Source organism: Bos grunniens, chromosome 10 (genome assembly GCF_055505025.1).
Source record: "Bos grunniens cultivar Pamir isolate PY7600 chromosome 10, Bosgru_T2T1.0, whole genome shotgun sequence".
Taxonomy (NCBI): Eukaryota; Metazoa; Chordata; class Mammalia; order Artiodactyla; family Bovidae; genus Bos; species Bos grunniens.
In genome coordinates, this window is record NC_141174.1 from 31089898 (window position 1) to 31110743 (window position 20846).

The following is a 20846-nucleotide window of genomic DNA, read 5'->3' on the forward strand; positions in this document are numbered from 1 at the left end:
AAAATCCCATTGGTAGCTTGATTAGGGATTGCACTGAATCTATAGATTGCTTTGGGTAGTATACTAATTTTCACTATATTGATTCTTTCGATTCATGAACATGGTATATTTCTCCATCTATTTGTGTCATCTTTGATTTCTTTCTTCAGTGTTTTATAGTTTTCTATAGATAGGTCTTTTGTTTCTTTAGGTAGATTTATTCCTAAGTATTTTATTCTTTTCATTGCAATGCTGAATGGAACTGTTTCCTTAATTTCTGTTTTCTCATTGTTAGTGTATAGGAATACAAGGGATTTCTGTGTGTTAATTTTATATCCTGCAACTTTACTGTATTCATTGATTAGCTCTAGTAATTTTCTGGTGGAGTCTTTAGGATTTTCTATGCAGAGGATCATGTCATCTGCAAACAGTGAGAGTTTTACTTCTTCTTTTCCAATCTGGATTCCTTTTATTTCTTTTTCTGCCCTGATTGCTGTGGCCAAAACTATGTTGAATAGTAGTGGTGAGAGTGGGCATCCTTGTCTTGTTCCTGACTTTAGGGGAAATGTTTGCTGTAGGTTTATCATATATATGGCTTTTATATGTTGAGGTATGTTCCTTCTATGCCTGCTTTCTGGAGGGTTTTTACCATAAATGGATGTTGAATTTTTTTTTTTTTTTTTGGATACTGAATTTTGTCAAAGGCTTTCTCTGCATCTATTGAGATAATCATATGGTTTTTATCTTTTGTTAATGTGGTGTATCACATTGATTGATTTGTGAATATTGAAGAATCCTTGCATCCTTGGGACAAAGCCCACTTGGTTCATGATGTATGATCTTTTTAATATGTTGTTGGATTCTGTTTGCTAGAATTTTATTAAGGATTTTTGCATCTATGTTCATCGGTGATATTGGCCTGTAGTTTTCTTTTTTTGTGGCATCTTTGTCTGGTTTTGGTATTAGGGTGATGGTGGCCTCATAGAATGAGTTTGGAAGTTTACCTTTCTCTGCAATTTTCTGGAAGAGTTTGAGTAGAATAGGTGTTAGCTCTTCTCTAAATTTTTGGTAGGATTCAGCTGTGAAGCCATCTGGTCCTAGGCTTTTGTTTGTTGGAAGATTTCTGATTACTGTTTCGATTTCTGTCCTTGTGGTGGGTCTGTTAAGATTTTCTAATTCTTCCTGGTTCAGTTTTGGAAAGTTATAGTTTTCTAAGAATTTGTCCATTTCTTCCAAGTTGTCCATTTTATTGGCATATAGTTGCTGATAGTAGTCTCTTATGATCGTTTGTATTTCTGTGTTGTTGTGATTTCTCCATTTTCATTTATAAGTTTGTTGATTTGATTCTTCTCCCTTTGTTTCTTGATGAGTCAGTCTAATGGTTTGTCTATTTAACTTCTAAAGAACCAGCTTTTAGTTTTGTTGATTTTTGCTATGGTCTCTTTTGTTTCTTTTGCGTTTATTTCTGCCCTAATTTTTGTGATTTCTTTCCTTCTACTAACGCTGGGGTTCTTAATTTCTTCCTTTTCTAGTTATTTTAGGTATAGAGTTAGGTTATTTGTTTTCTCTCCTGTTCCTTGAAGTATGCTTGTATTGCTATGAACCTTCCCCTTAGCACTGCTTTTACTGAATCCCATAGGTTTTGGGTTGTTGTGTTTTCATTTTCATTCGTTTCTATGCATATTTTGATTTCTTTTTTGATTTCTTCTGTGATTTGTTGGTTATTTAGAAGTATGTTGTTTAGATCCATATGTTTGTATTTTTAATAGTTTTTCTTCCCCTGTAGTTGACATCTAATCTTACCACATTGTGATCAGAAAAGATGTTTGAGATGATTTCAATTTTTTTGAATTTACCAAGGCTAGATTTATGGCCCAGGATGTGATCCTGGAGAAGGTTCTGTGTGCACTTGAGAAAAAGGTGAAATTCATTGTTTTAGGGTGAAATGTCCTATAGATATCAATTAGGTCTAACTGGTCCATTGTATCATTTAAAGTTTGTGTTTCCTTGCTAATTTTCTGTTTAGTTGATCTATCCATAGGTGTGAGTGGGGTATTAAAGTCTCCCACTATTATTATGTTACTGTTAATTTTCCCTTTCATATTTGTTAGCATTTGCCTTACATATTGTGGTGCTCCTATGTTGGGTGCATATATATTTATAATTGTTATATCTTCTTGGATTGATCCTTTGATCATTATGTAGTGTCCTTCTTTGTCTCTTTTCATGGCCTTTATTTCAAAGTCTATTTTATCTGATATGAGTATTGCTAATCCTGCTTTCTTTTGGTCTCCATTTGCATGAAATATCTTTTTCTAGCCCTTCACTTTAAGTCTGTATGTGTCCCTAGGTTTAAGGTGGGTCTCTTGTAGACAGCATATATAGGGGTTGTTTTTTGTATCCATTCAGCCAGTCTTTGTCTTTTGGTTGGGGCATTCAACCCATTTACGTTTAAGGTAATTATTGATAAGTATGATCCTATTGTCATTTACTTTGTTGTTTTGGGTTTGAGTTTATAAACCTTTTCTATGTTTCCTGTCCAGAGAAGATCCTTTAGCATTTGTTGAAGAGCTGGTTTGGTGGTGCTGAATTCTCTGAGCTTTTGCTTATCTGTAAAGCTTTTGATCTCTCCTTCATATGTGAATGAGACCCTTGCTGGGTACAGTAATCTGGTTTGTAAGTTTTTCTCTTTCATCACTTTAAGTATGTCCTGCTATTCCCTTCTGCCTTGAAGAGTTTCTATTGAAAGATCAGCTGTTATCCTTATGGGAATCCCCTTGTGGGTTATTTGTTGCTTTTCCCTTACTGCTTTTAATATTTGTTGTGTTTGATCTTTGTTAACTTGATTAATATGTGTCTTGGGGTGTTTCACCTTGGGTTTATCCTCTTTGGGACTCTCTGGGTTTCTTGGACTTGGGTAGCTATTTCCTTCTCCATTTTAGGGAAGTTTTCAACTATTATCTCCTCAAGTATTTTCTCATGGCCTTTCTTTTTGTTGTCTTCTCCTGGGACTCCTATGATTTGAATGTTGGGGTATTTAACATTGTGCCAGAGGTCTCTGAGGTTGTCCTCATTTAATTCTTTTTTTCTTTTTTCCTCTCTGCTTCATTTATTTCCACCATTCTATCTTCCACCTCACTTATCCTATCTTCTGCCTCAGTTATTCTACTGTTGGTTCCCTCCAGAATGCTTTTGATCTCAGTTACTGCATTATTCATTACTATTTATTTCTTCTAGGTCCTTGTTAAACTTTTCTTGCATCTTCTCAATCCTTGTCTCCAGACTATTTACCTCTAACTCTATTTTGTTTTCAAAATTTTGCATCATTTTTACTATCAATATTCTGAATTCTTTTTCAGTTAGACTCCCTATCTCCTCCTCTTTTGTTTGGTTTGGTGGGATTTGATCATGTTCCTTTACCTGCTGAATATTTCTCTGCCTTTTCATCTTATTTAGGTTGCTGTGTTTGGGGTGGCCTTTCTGTATGCTGGAAGTTTGTGGTTCTTCTTTATTGTGGAGGTTCCTCCTTGTTAAGGTGTCCCAGTCATTAACCACTGGTAGAGGGAGAATCTTGTTAAAGACACTTGTAGTTTTGGATGAGGTCTGGGAGGTTCTGCAGAGCTTCCAAGCCCTCTCCCTATGGAGTCAAGGTGCCTTATCCTTCCAGTACATTGATGAGGTCACCAACCAGGAATCTAGAGTTTTTGTTCTGGCCTGTTTTTTTTTTTTTTAATGGTATCTTTGTCTGGTTTGGGTATCAGGTGGTGGCCTCACAGAATGAGCTTAGCAGTGTTCCTTCCTCTGCAATTTTCTGGAAGAGTTTCAGATGGATAGGTGTGACCTCTTCTCTAAATGACAGAATTTACCTGTGAAGCTATCCGGTCTTGGACTTCTGTTTCTTGTGCATTTTAAAATCACAGTTTCAATCTCAGTTCATAGTTTGTGTTTCTGGTTCAGTCTTGGGAGATTGTACCTTTCTAAGAATCTGCCCTTTCTTTTAGGATGTTGATTATTTATTCTTTTAATTTTTGGCTGTACTGTGTGGCATGTGGGATTTTAGTTCCCCAACCAGGGTTGAACCTGTGCTGCCTACATTGGGAGTATGGAGTCTTAACCACTTGACCACCAGGGAAGTCCCAATATAATCGATATATTTATACCTAGAACGTTATCTCCATCACTGAGGTTAAATACTTTATAACTGATTTCTATTCTTTAAGATTTATATACAAAAATGTTTAAGAACACATTTTTAACCTTACCATATTAGGATCATATCCCAGAGAAAACAAGTATGGTTTTTCTTGTAAAACTGCTTCCTTCCACTTTTCATCAGATACCAAACCTATGTACCAGTCACTTTCATATTCTTCAAGGCAGTTAATCAACTCTTTAAAGTCTTCTATTGGACCCAAACTTGCTTTATCGATCATTAGTTTCAGAGTGTACCTTAAAAAATGGAGACACAAAGAATTTTAAGTTTGATCAATATTTTTAAGATATTAAATTACAATCATACATATTTCAGAGAAAAAGAGATATGATAAGAGTTAAAGCAAAAAAATCCAGAAAGCCATACAAAACATAGATGCTCCATATAAAAAAAAAGTAGTACATAACGTTTAAGTGTATTCCTGATATAATCATAGTACATACCAAGCATTTTTTTTTCATTTTTGGGAAAGTGATCATTTTTTAAAATTAAAAATGGAAGAGCATCTCCTTCTAAGTTATTTTTTTTTAAGTTTTTTTTTTTTAAAAATCAACATTTTCCCGCCAATATTAAAACTTGTATGTAATCAAAATAAACTACCTGAAAGCTTTCAGGGCTAGTTGGAACAGGTCTGGTTTTTCTGTGAGCCAATCCAAGGCAAGAGACCAAGGCAAAACACCACTGTAAACTCTCAATATATGACCAGGACTAGGAATCATATTGTCTACCCCAAACAAACTAAAGTAACAAGTCATTACTGCATGAACATAAAAGTCTTTTAGAACTCTGTCCTTTGCAATTTCTTCCACTACATTTGAGGCATTTTCTTTTGAAGGAAAACATTTCAACTGCCTTAAAATAAACTGGTACCAGTCTTCTGGAAATAATGAACTCATCTCCTTCATTTTAGAATTAGGCAAACAGTTAGACATCCACTCTTCAGGTAAGCTTAATAAGTGAGAATGAGAACAACTGAACTCCATGAGAGGGATAAATGCCATCGCTTCCTGTTTTCCTTTGTCAATGGCAGGGTATCCAAGTGCAACTGCTTGGTAAAGACTCTTTTCGGTGTTTGTAGAATGACTTTCAACATTCTGTGATTCTACTGATCCGGGAATAGGCAAATTTATACCTGGCAATACTTTCAACTGATCTTTTTCATCTTTTCCTTTTTTGATAGTTGGCTCTTCGCCAAAAACATCATCAGACCAATCATCCAAATTTTCTGAATTTAAACTATCTGTGTCTTCTGGAGATTCAGTTTGTGGTTCAGTATTCAAAGCAGGCAGGATTATTAGAGATGCTTTTCCTTTATTTTCAGTTTTGTGAACATTCTCCAGCATGCTAGGCCTTCTAGAACAGTACTGAACAAGTATCCATACAAGTACTTTAACAAGGTCACATTTAAATTCTTTTAAGTTATCATGAGAATCAATTATGCCAGACAGGACATTCCTGGCATCAGAATAGAGTTTCACAGGCAACACAGTACAGGGTGTCAAAACATTTCCAAAGTGTTCATTAATGGAACATAGTTTTACATATTCTTCTTGTTCAAAGGCACTTTCAAAAACTTCATCAACTCTTCGAGCTTCAGCAGTGTGACAGGATGTCTCTTGCAATTCTAACCCCTAAAGAAGAAATTAAAAAGTACTTGAGGTTATGATCACTTCTTACAAAAAGAAAAGTAACCAGTTTTATAACTGTTCATGGATTGCATTCTCATAATAAAAATATATAAAATGAAAAAATTATTTAACCTGATAGCTACATATTAATTCAAACTTAATGACACACTTTATGTTGGTTAAGGAAATGAAAAATAATGCTGCATTTTTAAAGACATTATAGAAATTCCAGAGTTCATGAAAAAAAAAAAAATAAAGACATTATAGAAATTCCAATAGAAATTGGCAAAACAATTTTAATGAGTATGACCATAATTTTAAGACTGTAGGTCAAGACTGAATCACACTTATTAAAAACTTTTTTAAATTATAAAAATTTGGGAAGGAGCAAAATTGGAAATATACAGTATGCACATAATTTTGTATCCTTTCCATTCTACTTTATATAAGAGCATTATTCTACTGTATAGATGTCATAATTTATTTAACCAGTACCCTGTTCAAGTTTTTAAAAATTATAATAACATAAAAATAATAATATAGATGTATGTATTTGATTATTTTCTATCTCCTCCAACTACAATATAAACTCCATAAATCAGCTCTCTTTTGGTTACTCCTACATCCTCAGTGCCTAAAGCAGTGTCTGGCACACAGTAGGTATGCAACAAATATATACTGAAAGAATGAATACTTTGAATATATTCCTATATAAATTTTAAACACATTTTGATTACCTCCCTAAAATGAATCACCTGAAGAGGATACATCAGGTCATTCTTTACTATTATTATTATTGTAATTATTGCTTACTTATTTATACATTTTCTCAAAACTACCAGTGTTTTTAATAAAAGGCAATGCTGGTAGGTTGTACTGTGATCCAGGGAAAGAACATGGAATGTGACATTAGAAACTACTTTTAAATAATGGCTCTGCTCAGATGCTAGTACACAATCCTGAGTAGGTCACTAACCTTCTGAGATTCCTTTTGCTTCTCTTTCAAAGAAAAATAGCCCTGGCATATAGGACTGTGAAGATTAAATTAAGTAATGAAAGTGCTTTGTCAAATTTTTAAAGTGTTACATGAAGCACAAAAGATTATAAAAGGACCTGCATAATTAGATATTTTAAAACCATACCATTTAAAAAACAGAACTAAACTAAGCAATGAAAATATCCTCCATATTTTGCATGATTTTTTGCCTTCTCCTACTTGTACATGTTAGACTAGAAAGCTAGTTCTCAAACTTTAGGTGAGTCAGAAGCACGGGAGGCTTGTTAAAACAGATTGCTGGGCACTGACCCAGAGTTTCTGATTCAGTAGGTCTGGGTTGAGGCCTCAAAATTGCATTTCTAATAAGTTCCAAGGAGATGATAAAATTACTAATCTGAAGAACTGGATTTTGAGAACCACTGGACTAAAGGAACAGCTTTCTAATCATAGAAATTTTATCCAATCTGCGCTAAGACAAAAAAATTCATTCATTCACTATTCATTCAACAAATACTTAGTAAGGGCCTACTATGTGCCAGGCACTGTTCCAATGGCTTAGGATATAGTCTCCAAATAAAAACAAAGATCCTTGCTCTTGTGACTTTTATGTTAGAAAGTTGGGGGGGTGGAGAAGGAAATGGCAACCCACTCTAGTATTCTTGCCTGGAAAAGTCCATGGACAGAGGAGCCTGGTGGACAGCAGTCTATGGGGTTACATGACTGAGCATGAGTGCATGAGGGTGGAGGGAGATGGGTTGGTAGCAATAAACTGATAGAACAAAAAAAAAAAAAAAGAAAATTGGGGGGACACAGGTAATCAACAATAAAATTAATAAGTAAATTACACAATTTATTAGAAGGTATAAGAGCTATAAAAACAGAGAAAAAGTAAAGCAAGCCAGGAGGATTGGAAGTGCAGTCAGGATGGGAGTGGGTATACAATTTTAAACAGAATAGTCATAGTAGACCTTACTGAGGTGACATTTGAGCAAAGCCTTAAAGCCGAGAGTTAGCTGTGTGGCTACCTGAAAGAAGGGTGTTCCAGGCAGAAGGAACAGCCAGTATGCTGGAGTGGAGTGAGACAGTTAAAGCAGCAGATGAAACAAAATAGAAAACAGGGAGCTTGACCATTTAGGGCCTTGGCTTTTACTCTGAACAAAAGAAGAAATCCTCTGTAGAATTTTGAGTAGAGAGGTGGCATGATCTGACTTAGATATTAAAGATCATTCTGGGTGGTAATAGGCTAGTTGTGGGACCAGAAGTAGAAGCAGAGACCCAATTAGGAAGCAATTGCAGTTACCCATGAAAAGGATGAAAGGGGCTGAGGGCAGGGTGGTGAGAAGTAGTGGGATACAGGATGACAAAGGCGGAGCCAATAAGATTTCTTACTGGATTGGATGTGGGGTATAGAAGTAAACAAGGAATCAAATATCACTAAAGCCCAAATGTTTTTGAGCTGAGCTACCAGAAGGATGGAATTGTCAGCAAGAACTGGGCCAGTCTGATATTAAGAAGTCAAGGAAGAGGGAAGGTACCATCAGAAGAGACTGTCAAGGATTAATCCATGAAACAAGTGAAGAGATCAACTGTGTCAAATGCTTCTGACAGGTCAAATAAGACCAGGTGTAAGAACTGATCACTGGATTAAGCAATCCTCAGTCATTGGAGACCTTGACATTAGTGGTTTTTCAGTAGCGTAATAGAAAGGGTCAAAAACTAGGGTAATTGAAGAGAAAATGGGAGAAATGAAAATTGGAGACATGATGATAAGCAATTCTAATAAAGCATTTTGCTCTGAAAGGAGAAAAACAGAGTGTTAGCAGGCAAGGGAAGTGGGGTCAAAAGAAGGTTTTTATTAAGTTGAGAATGCTTATATGATACAGGAGTGAAGAAAATATTACTCAGTCACCTTTTTGAGATGCTCAACCAGATAAGGATAAAAAGAATAAGACTGGATAAAAAAGGGGCAAGTATACTTTGTTATTATGCTCTATCATATAGTCAACACTAGTCTATCAATATGTGCATACTGAAATATACAATCCTAGGTGTTTCACAAATAATTAAAAGATACTCTTTCAAAGTGAGCTATTAAGTCTCTGATGTGTGCTTAACAAAAATTTTAACTTGTAAAAGAGATTTCAAATGCACAATGACCTTAATGTTAACACAGCAATAAGTATAACCACATTCTAGAATCATTATCCATATTAAACGATCCTGAAAACGGCCCAAGTAATGAGACCCAGGTAAGAGGAGACCTAAAACAAATTAGAAAAAAAAGTAAGTAATTGTTCAAGCTTGTTTTATTTTGCCATGTGAATTTTTAAAAAATTGATAAAACACTAGGAACTAATTCACAACTCTTTCTACCCTCTTTTTATGTCAAAAATACAAATGACTATCCATTGCATATCAGGAGAAATTAAGCTTTTTACAGAACAGTTGGAAGAGAAAACTATAGGTGATAATTAATAAGAATTTAAGAATATATTTTCCATAAAAACAACAAATGAGAACCTCTTACATAAAATTCTAAATACATGCTAAATATATTAGGAAAACAAACATATTTTGGACATTTTTATACATGCCTATAAAAGTGATTTGTGCTGTTAAAAACTTACATAAAATGCTACCTACCAGACTATAATACAAATACTCTTAAAACTTAGTTTTTCTCTTAACATTATGTCTCTGAGATATTTTATTGACTACAAAGCTCATTCACTGTAACAGCACTGAGAATTCATTGTATGAATGTAGCTAAATTTAAATATTCATTTCCCTGGTAATAAACACTTCATGTTTTCCAATTTTTCCCTATTATAAATAAAGCTGTATAAATTACTTTGTACAAATCTGTTTGTACTGCTATCAAATAAAAGGTCTGCTTACAAAGTTGGCCTTGGAAACTTGTATTTCACTACCCTAACTGATAAACAGTCTCTCTTTGGGCTTTCTAAACTGTTTGTGCAAATAATACAGTTTATACTGAACACTTACTTTCCTTTTGGGAGGCTGGAATTTTGGCATGTGGTAGGCAGAGGGGCCTACACGACCACCCCTCAATATAAGGTTTAGGCACTGAGTCTCAAATAAGCTTCCCCAGTAGTCAACATATCACACATACTGTCACAACAAGTTGCTGGGAAATTAAACACGTTCTGTGTAACCCCACTGGGAGAGGATGCCTGGAAGCTTTCCAGTCTTTTCACCCTATTTGATTTTCCTTTGCTGTCTTTGTTTTGCATCCTTTTGCTATATTAAATCTTAGATATGAGCACAACCATATGCTGAGTCCTATGTGTCCTAGAAAATCATCAAACCTGGGACCCCCAAAACACATGTGCAAGAGTTTCTCTAGAACTGGAGTCACTGGACCATAAAATCTAAAACTGGACTCCTTAGGTCATGAGATATGTACATCATTACTACAGACTATTAAATGTACTCGTCAAGATAGCTGTATGAATTTACACATTCCCTTCCAGCAAGGTTTGAGAGTTCCTATTTCCACTCCATAGCTAACACTTGTTAATATCAGGCTTTTTTTTTTTTACATTTTGCCAATCAGATGTGTGTGAAATGTTACCTCACTGTTGTTTGTTTGCTTTTTCTCCAGGAAATACTTAAAATACACTTACTGGATGAATATAATTGATTTGATAATAAGGTATAAGGTATTTATTATTTCAGATGTGAGTTTAACCTTACAGGTATTTTAAAAAGTGGCACTGCACTAAATAATAAAAATTAATTGGAACTGGATAAAGTATTTAAAGTGTAGAATATTTCCTATAAGAAAGGAAAATGACTATTCATGAAAAATTTGTATTACAAAAAGTTTTTACTAAATTATCTCACTTAATAGATAATGTTAAAAACTCAACCCAAGTAAACATAACAATTCCAATTTTAAATTGCTATTCTTTGCTAGCGGAGTCAGTGTGCTAAGAAGTCACTGGCCATATTTAAACCAAATACGCGGCTAAGGTATATGGCAGGAGACAACGAACTATTGTCATCAGTTTGTACCTTCTCTACAGCCAATCTTGAGAAATATAAAATAGTTGAACTTACATAGTGTATGATGAAATTAGAAAGCTATCACAAAATTATGATTATAATATTAGTCCATTCTCATCAAAAATCTTGCTAATATTCATACAGCACTTCATTTTGGAAGGCTATGGATCACGGACCAAAGCTTTTATGCTACCTTGCCTCTAGCCTTGTCAGACTGCTGCAGTTGGTAGATAGTAACTAGTAATACACAGCACACCTCTTTAAGTTCTTCAATTTGATACGTAATACTGGTTATAGTAACTAGTAAGACACAAGCACACTTCTTTAAGTTCTTCAATTTGATATATAAAACTGGTTTTCACTCTATGGGCTTAAGCTGTTACTTCTACCTGACATGAACTCATCATAAATTCATGAAAATTTTGGAAAATAAGGTGTTTTCATGCATCATGGTGGACTATAACCTGATGTGAGTCAAGAAAATATTTCTTAAAAATTGCCAAAATTAAGGTGTTAATGAAATTTTCACTCAGTATTTTTATTTTATGACTTTATTTACCTCAAAACAAGAAGATATACTTCTTCATATTTAGTCTGTCTGCCTGCACATCAAAGTATTAGAATCTGTATAATAGTTGGATCAAAATACAGTTTTTCTGTGTGTTCATTTTCCTATACTTCAAATATATTACTGAAGATGTCTTAAGTACAACCCTTTCACTTACCTAAACTCCCAGCTGCCATTGCAGACTGCAGCGCAGTGGTTAAACCTGGGACCATCTGGCAATAGTACACTGTATCTGCACACACACAGGCTGTGGTGCCCACCACTCCTGGCCAACTCTGAATAGGTCGAGGAAACCCCACCAAGAACAAAGGAAGGGTAAAGAGGGGGAGTAAGGGAGAGGAGAGCAGTGTAGAAAAAACTATGAAGACCAACATGAATGGAGAGAAGACAATGCTGAGTACACCCAAAGTGGTGGCTGATTTTCTACGTTTTTTCTCTGTCCACGATGCCACAAACACAGTCACAGCAAACTGCAATTTAGCGATGAACTGAATCAGTCGATCACGCATGATACCAACCTGGAGAGACATAAAAACGACTTTTTTATTCTTAAATACTTATCATGAATTTTCAAGATCATATAAGAAAAACAATAAATATAATTTTATCATTGCCCCAAGATTTCTGAGAGGATTGCCCTAATGTAAGATTCTCTGTTATAATTTTCTTGATTCCCACAATTAGCAAATGAGACTATATTTTTAAAAGTTTAGACTCTCTTAAAAAAAAGTAGTACTAAAGAGAAATGACAGAGTGCTACATCTATCTTATGGTTGATTAAGCTCTGCGTTACATGCTTGTTAAGTCATAAGAACTAGAAGTAGTGAATAGTTAAGCAACTATACTTAATTTATCCTTATTTTAGAGAATACTTTACAGATTAAGAAATCTTAATCTTAATTATACATCATGCCACACGACAAATCTCAACTGACTGATATCATACTAAATATATTTATACAATCATAAAAGTATGTTCTTCAATCAAAACTGAATTAAATCAACAACAGAATGAAATGTTGAAATTAAAAGACATATTCCTAAATAAACAACAGGTCAAAGAAGAAATCACAAGATAAATAACAAAACATTTTCAGATGAATGAAACACAAATCAAAACTTGTGACAAAGCAAAAATAATCCTCAGAGGGAAATTTATAGTTACAACTGTATATATTAAAAGAACAGAAGTATCTTAAACCAGTAACCTAATCTTCCATCTTAGGAAACTAGAGAACAAAGAGCAACTAAATCTCAAGTAAGCAGAGGTAGAGAAATAATAAAGACTAGAGTAGAAATTAATAAAATAGAGGATAGAAAAATTATAGATAAAAATCAATGAAACCAAAAGCTGTTTTTTTTTTTTTTTTTTTTGAGGAGATCAACAAAACTGACAAACTTTTAGCCAGACTGACCAAGAAAAATACATAGAAGATGTAAATTACTAAAATCAGGAATGAAACAGATAACATTACCAGCAAAAAACTGTTTTTTCTCTTACAGAAAAAAACATAAAGAGAATATTATGAAAAACCATATGCCAAAAAATTAGGTCACTTAGATAAAACTGACAACTTCTAAGAAAAAGACATAAATTACCAAAACTGATTCAAGAAAAAAGAGAAAATCTGACTACACATATAACAAGTAGAGAAACTGAATTAGTAATTTAAAAGCTTCCCAAAGAGAAAAGCTGATAGCTTCAATACTACAAAATACTACATAGTACAAAATAAGATACATACTGAATACTATAAACATTTAAGAATTATTAATATAGTCAAACAATCTTGAAAAAAACCCACAAAGTCATAAGATCCACACTTCCCAATTTTAAAACTACTACAAAGCTAGTATTGTAATCAAGACAGTGTTGTACTGGCATAAGGACAGATATATAGACGAATGGAAAAGAGAATGAGTGTCCAGAAATGAACCCTTATATTTGTTACTTGACTTTCAACAAGGTGCCAAGAGAAGTCACTGAGGGAAAAATAGCTTTTTGAATAAACGATACTGAAACCACTGTACATCCATATACAAAAGAATGGACTTGGAAATTTACCTCATAATATATACAAAAATTAATTCCAAGTAGATCACAGAATCAAGTGTAAGAACTAGAAGACATAGTAAATCTTTATGATCTTGAAAGCAGTGTTTATTAGATATGACACCAAAAAAATACAAGCAACAAAAGAAATAAATAGAACTTCATAAAAATTAAAACTTTTTTGCTTCAAAGGACATTATCAAGTAAGCTAAAGAAAACCTACATAATGGGAGAAAATTTTTCCTGATCATGTATCTGTCAAGGAACTTATGCAGAATATATGAAGAACTCTTATTAAACTTAACAGTAAAAAGGCAAATAACCCGGGTAAAAATGGACAAAGAATTTGAATAGACATTTCCTTCAAAAACATACATAAATGGCCAATAAAAATGCATAGAGATGAACCATTAGCATTCAGAGAAATGCACTATTAAAATCACAAAAATAGAGTTCACATTAATGAAAATCCTATAGTGAAAAAGTAATACAACTGTTGGTGTCTTTTGCCAAATGCAAAAGACAACATACTAGATAATTTTGATCATGTGAAATGTCCAGAACTAGAAAGTCCTTGGAAACAGTAGATTAATAGTTGCTGGGGCTGGAGTAGTAGAATGGATGGAGAGTGGAATGGAAATGACTATTAATGTGTATGAGGTTTCTTTCTGGGATGTTGAAAATTATCTAAGATTGTGGTGATGGCTGCAAAGTTCTGAATATGTACCACAGAACTTCAGACTTTAAGTGAATGATTTTATGGTATATGAAATACATCTCATTAAAAATGTTAAAAAAACATAATCACCAGTAAGAGTTTGATTCCTGTATCCAGGCTTCTGCTCCACCATAGGTCTGTATTGGAGATCAGCAAGTGCACTGCTGATACAATGACTGTCTCCAATAAAGCATTTTCTGTATTTTGCCATACCTGCAGTATACAAATTAACCATTTTACTAGGCAGAATTTGGTAATTTAAGTAAACTGCTAAACAAAATCATAATTTGGGAACAGGAACATACTATTAAGTGCATACTAGTATTACCATTCTAAAAGCTCTTGTGAATCCAATGGAGACAGATACAGAGTGAAGCCTTTGTAAGGAACTGTCCAGTGAAAGAAATGCTATCATAGCCAAAGGTGACACTAAGACAAAAAAGAGACAAATTTAATGAAGGCAAAATAACCTTTTACCATATTTAATTTTGGCCTGTATTTTTATGAGCACATTCAAGCAATTAATTAAAAAAGAATAAGCAAACAAACCAAAACATAAAGGAATATCTATATGCAATATAACATTATACAAATACAGGAATTCTGTAATATTTTTGTATACTTCCTAGATATAATGCAAGTTTATTATGTTTTATCTGCCTACCTAGATTTATTAAAATCCGTCTGACAACACCAATCTTCATAAGCTTTGTCTGCTTCTCTAGGAATAAAGTCACAGTTTGCACATCCTTTGGATAGAAAGGGTTCCGGAAAATTCCAAAGATATAGATACTTTGAATTTCTTTAAGTATCCACAGTATTATAAATAATATCATCAAAGTATAGCCAACAACAGCCTGAGGACTGTTTTTGGAAGTCTGTGAGAAACTAGCAAAGTGATGCAACAAACCAGTTTCTAAGAGGGCCAAGACTAATACAACGCTGTAGAAAAGGTATTCCCTCCAAGTAAACCGGATTTCTGAACCACTGGATAAAGCATTAGATTTGGTTCCAACTCTGTGTCTGGTCACACTGTGTTTGAAGACAAGAACCATCTCACTTAGGTTAAGACTCAGTAAGAACCCAAGTCCAGTCATGAAAAGAACCACACCAACAGTGCTGGGAATGAAATAAGATGCTACAGCTGTTCCAGCAGAAATGATGAACATTATTAACAACCTGCAGAGGGGGGAAAGAAAAAAAAGATCTGCTTGAAAAGAAAAAAAAATGTTCCTTGAGAATAAATTACACTATCGCTTTAATACTGAAAATAATTACCGTAGGTGAGTTGACATAGATGAGCCTCCAAGGCCGAACTCTAAAACCTGCTCCATTGCCCATAAGAAAAGTGCATCAGGTGGGGGTAGGGTCCCGAATGCCCAAAAAAAGGGTAAAAATATAAACAAGATGTGTAAAATCTGATTCATCTGTTCTAGAGCTGGTATATTTACCATAAACCTACAATAAAAAGAAAGTATTTAAATCATACAAAACAATAAATAGAAGATCTTTCCAGGAAAAACAAAACACATACATTTTCCTCTACACCCTACCTCCACCCTGAAACAAGAAATACATTTACAAAAAGGTCCTAGTACCAAACTGCAAAATATCAAAAACACAAACTGTGCTCACTGTCCTTCTATACCAGCAAGTAGTCAATTGTATACAAGTGTAGTACTTAGAAAATATATGTATTCAAATGTGAAAAGAAGGACTAAGTAATTAACTAAATAAAACTGAGTTTAGGGATTTGTAAAACTAAACTGAGCCCATGGCAAAAATACTTCTCCCTTAAATGTTTAAACATGGCTCCAATTACATTGGCTACAATTCCACTAATGAGTCTTTACAGTTTGAAATTTTTTAATTTAAAATTGCAGGCAACTCTAGAAAAGCCAAAGACTTCCTAGGGTTCATACATTAGCAGCTAGCAAAGAGAGAAAGCTCTTCTTTTCCTCCGACTCTTTCCTGTACTGTCTTGCTCCCAGGTCCTAGAATTTCAAGTCAGTACATTCAATATCAGAGGTCAGCAACCTGAGGTTATGAACACATCTCTGTGGTTTAGCCTGGGAACTTAACCAGCATATACTATTTCTATTTTGAATAAACAGTGGTACAGATTTGGGAACAGAAACTTGTACAGCACAATCTCATTAATGAGTGAAGTCTTCTATCTTAAGTTGAGAAACTGGTTTTTGGTACAGCACTTACCATAAAATTGCTTCAAATAATTTGATAAAAACTTTAAAGCACAGAAGAATAAACATTATCTATATGTTGTTAAGTTCTTGGCATAAAGTTAACCAAACACCTTGCCTGGAAACCAACAATGCTGTAGTACTTACAGAGATCCAAAGACAATTTTCAGAAGAGATAACTAAATCTCAAAACTTATAGCATAGTAATTGTACTTGAATATCTGAGCTGCTAGGAACCAAAGTCACGCAGAAAGGCAACTTCAGTAATTATCCACTTTAGTCTAAATTAACAGCCCAGAAACAAATGCATAGCAACTACGATTATAATAATGGTATAAATGTGCTTCCTCACACAAATACCAGGATGATGCAAGCTAATGTACTCTGCTTCATAATGTATGTCCTTCAAATTTTTATAAGCAGAGAATTAATGAACACGATTAATTAACAATGTGATGCTACATTAGAGGATAATACTTGCTGTAGTGTAGTTTTAAAATAAAATTCATTTCATTCTGAGATGAAAACACTCCAGTAACAAAAAAGAAAATCAAACCACAAACAATATGCCGTAGAAGGTCAAGGAAAACGTGTAGATTTGTACAGCTATTTTTGTTTTTTTTTTTAAAAATACAACAGTTCCCTTGCTAACATATTCAAAGAAAGGATAATTTGTATAAAAATAATGTATACTCAGGAAATATTTACCCAAGTTCTATTCCTGCCCCTCCAATCTGTTTTTGTCCTTAAAGTAAACAACAAGCAATAGTACAGAAGGTATAAATATATCACAAATAAATAAGAACACATAATTGAAGTAACCAAACATTGTGATTACTTTCCTATGTGTATGATTCAGGATAATCAAACAGATGATTAATGTGGTTCTTTTATACAGAAAAATGTTTAAATATTAAAGTTTCTGATAACATAACAGGAATTTTCTAGAGCAAAAAAAAAAAAAAAATCCAAGCCTGCAAGAAAAAAACCTGTTTTTCTAACAACCATAAAAATATTTCAAGTTCTGTACACTCACTCACAATCCACGTACCTAGAAAAAGATGTTCTTAATACATAGTGAATAAGATGATATAAATATGTATCATTCATTCAAACAGTTCCTGAGAGTCTATGAATTAAGAATTGTAGGTTTAACATTTGTCTTTAATAAAAATGTTAGAAAAAATCATTTAAAAATTATTAATATACAACTATACTAGGTAGAATAAAGGATGAAGAAAGAGAAATTTACTACACTGTATGGCTTATCTCTTAAACTTTAATATTCTCTGAAAGGAACTTAAGATACAACTTGACATATCTGACAACTCTCCAAATTTGAATACACATTTCATATAGTATTTATCTGCAGTTATCTCACCTACAGTGAGATAGTAACTCAATAATTTACATTCTGAAAATAATAATCTTATAAACTTAAATCTTTTAAAAAGGGTCAAATGTATAAATATACATTTAAACTTGATTTTGTTAACTTCTCAAAATCAAGCAATTAACATATTTTATAGTTAGAAATTCTAGTGGTACTCAGAAATCAATTATAACAGAATTTCCATAAATTCTCTCTTTACATATATGATTAGCTGAATAACTATAAAGCTGTTATAGTGTCCTCTGGTCCATCAATGTAACACAATTAGAAAAGATTAAGAGCTAAGGAACATTAGACGTCTAAGAATCAGTCCGTTTCAGTACACAAACTGGCTACACATTTTTAAATGCCTTGTTTTCTTTTAGGCTACCATAACAAAGTAGGATAGATTAGATGGCTCAAACAATAGAAACTTCTCACAGTTCCGGTACATAACAAAGTATCCTAAGACAAGCAGCTCAAACAATAGAAATTTATTTCTCACAGTCTGAGATCAGAATGCCATTATGATTGGGTTCTAACGAGAACTCTCTTTCTGGCTTCAGGAAGCCAATTTCTCACTGCATCCTCACGTGGTGGAAAGAGATGAAACTCTCTAGTGTCTCCACAGGGGCACCAATTCCATTAGGGACTAGGACTACCCCAACTAATTACCTCCCAAAGACTCTCACAAAATATCACTACACTGGGGGGTTAGGGCTTCAACATATGAGTTTTGAAGAGACATACAGTCAGTCTGTAACATTCCACCCCAGTCTCCCAAATTCATGTTCTTCTTATCTGAAAAATATATTCATTCCTTCTCGACAGCCACAAAATTCTTAACTCATTCCAGCATCAACTCTGAAGTCCAAAGTTATATCTAAATATCATCTAAATCATATACAGGTAAGACGAGGTATGACTTATCCTGAGACAAAATCCTCTCCAGTGTGAACCTATGAAACCAGACAAGTCATGTGCTTCCAAAACCCAGTGGTGGGACAGGCAAAAGATGGACATTCCCATTCCCAAAGGGAGAAACAGGAAAGAAAGAAGGGGTGTTTGGTCCTAAAGAAGTCCAACATCTGGCAAGGCAAATTTCATTAGATTTAAAGGTTGGAGAATAATCCTCCTTGGTTTCATACTCTGCTCTCCAGGTCCCCAGAGTGGCATGTGACCCAAAGAGCTCTAGGTGTGGGTTCTATGCACCATAGCTCTACAGAGCAGTACCAGACCCAACGCTTCCAGCAGAGACCTTCTAGCCTGCTGAAACCTGATAATCTCAGAATCACTTTTGAGGTCACTTTTCTCTCTTCTTAAAGAAAAACACATGTTCACAGCCAAATAACTCTAATATCCCTGTCCTGTCAAATTTAAGAAGCTGAACAGCCTTCGTTCATTGTATGTTTGTTTCCGTGTTTCTACTCATATAATCCCAGAACTCGTTAAATTCATGAGTGACAGTCTGGCCACACCTTTGGTGTTCCCTTCAGATTATGCTTTCTCATTTTTTACAATATGGACAGGCTGACAGTTTCCTAAACCTTCAACCTCTGGTTCCATTTTGCTTAGCAATTCCTACTTCAATTTATCTCTCTTCTTTATATTTTATTATAAGCAGTCAGGAGAAATTAAGCTGTTCATTCAACACTTTGCTTAGGTATCTCCTCAGCTATATGTCCTAATTCATTACTCTCAAGTTCTACCTTTCACAAAACTTCAGAAAAAGTTCTTTACAAATTCTTTGCGACTTTCTAACAAGGACTGCCCTTTCCTCTAGTTTTCTATAACCTGTTCTCACTGCTGTCTTAAGAGCTCACCAGAATTGCCTTTAATGTCCATATTTCTAGCACTCACTTCAAAACTCTTCTAGCCTCTACCCATTATCCAGTTCCAAAGCTGCTTCTATACTTTTAGGTATTTGTTATTGGAGTACACCATCTTCTAAAAGAATCTTTGGTGGCTCAAATGGTAAAGAATCTGCCCACATTGCAGGAAACCCGGGTTCAATCCCTGGGTCAGAAAGGTCCCTGGAGAAGGAAATGACAATTCATTCCAGTATTCTTGCCTGGAGAATTCCATGGACAGAGGAGTCTGTCAGGCTACAGTCCATGAGATCACAGAGTCGGACATGACTGAGCATCTAACACTTTCACTTTCACCCCAGCTTCCTGGTATCAAAATCTTAGTTAGCTCCTAAAGAAATAGTCTGAATGGCTTAAACAACTGAAATTTATTTCTTACAGATCTTAAAGTCTGAGATCAGAGTGCCACCATGATTAAGGTATGGTGAAAACTCTTTCTGGCTTGCAGGCAGCTGCCTTCTCCCTTTACCTTCATATGTTAAAGGGAGAAATCAGACTCTCTGGTGTCTCTTCCTATAAGGGTATTAATCCCATCCCACTAGGGCCCCACCCTTATTGTCCTAATCAGCTTCCAAAAACTCCATCTCAAAATACCACCACAATGCAGGTTAGGGATTTAACGTATGAATGTGCTCAGTCACTCAGTTGTGTCCAACTCTTTGCGACCCCATGAACTGTAGCCCACAAGGCTCCTCTGTCCATGGCATTTTCCGGACAAGAATACTGGAGTCAGTTGCCATTTCCTTCTCCAACATATGAATGGAGGGGCACAAACATTCAGTGGTGCTGTAAGTGGTGCCTCTACATTTCTATTGGTGAAAGAGAAAACTACAAACTATAGAAAGAAATGTCAGATTTAGAAAAGGCAAGCCAAAGAGGTCAAATAATTGTGTTTACAATGGCTATTTTCTCTTTTTCTTCCATAGTAAATTGATTTTAAAAAATCAACTATTTTCTATAGTTACAACAAAATTAAGTAAGTTATTCTATCCATTTTAAATCCATTCAATCTATGTATAACATTTATCAGTATCAATTTTAAATTTCTGTTTCCCCTCACAGGAAAGTTCTCTTTTCACAGGTTTTAGCCAGGCTATGCTACAGATTCATGGCTCCTTATTTAAAGTAAATACAGGAATTAAACTTTACTTATAAAGGATTTTCTTTTTACTCTTCAATAAGATTTAACTACTGCTTTAGAATGAATGTTTAACAAAGAT

General features: G+C 34.3%; 1 protein-coding gene across 12 annotated transcripts in view; it reads right to left on the reverse strand.

Moving 5' to 3' along the window:
- PCNX4 (pecanex 4) overlaps positions 1 to 20846 on the reverse strand; it is a 38950-nt gene that overhangs the window by 3642 nt on the left and 14462 nt on the right. For 2 of the 12 annotated variants that reach the window (XM_086320429.1, XM_086320432.1), the window contains 6 exons: positions 14514 to 14614; positions 14276 to 14398; positions 11572 to 11932; positions 8975 to 9078; positions 4793 to 5823; positions 4242 to 4428 (listed from right to left, as the gene is read on the reverse strand). In XM_086320429.1, coding sequence (XP_086176555.1) covers positions 4242 to 4428; positions 4793 to 5823; positions 8975 to 9078; positions 11572 to 11932; positions 14276 to 14398; positions 14514 to 14614 — 1907 coding nt within the window. Of the gene's footprint in view, positions 1 to 4241; positions 4429 to 4792; positions 5824 to 8974; positions 9079 to 11571; positions 11933 to 14275; positions 14399 to 14513; positions 14615 to 14849; positions 15365 to 15463; positions 15644 to 20846 lie in introns of all 12 variants that reach the window. The other 10 variants (XR_015134250.1, XR_015134249.1, XR_015134246.1 and 7 more) reach the window with 10 other exon arrangements.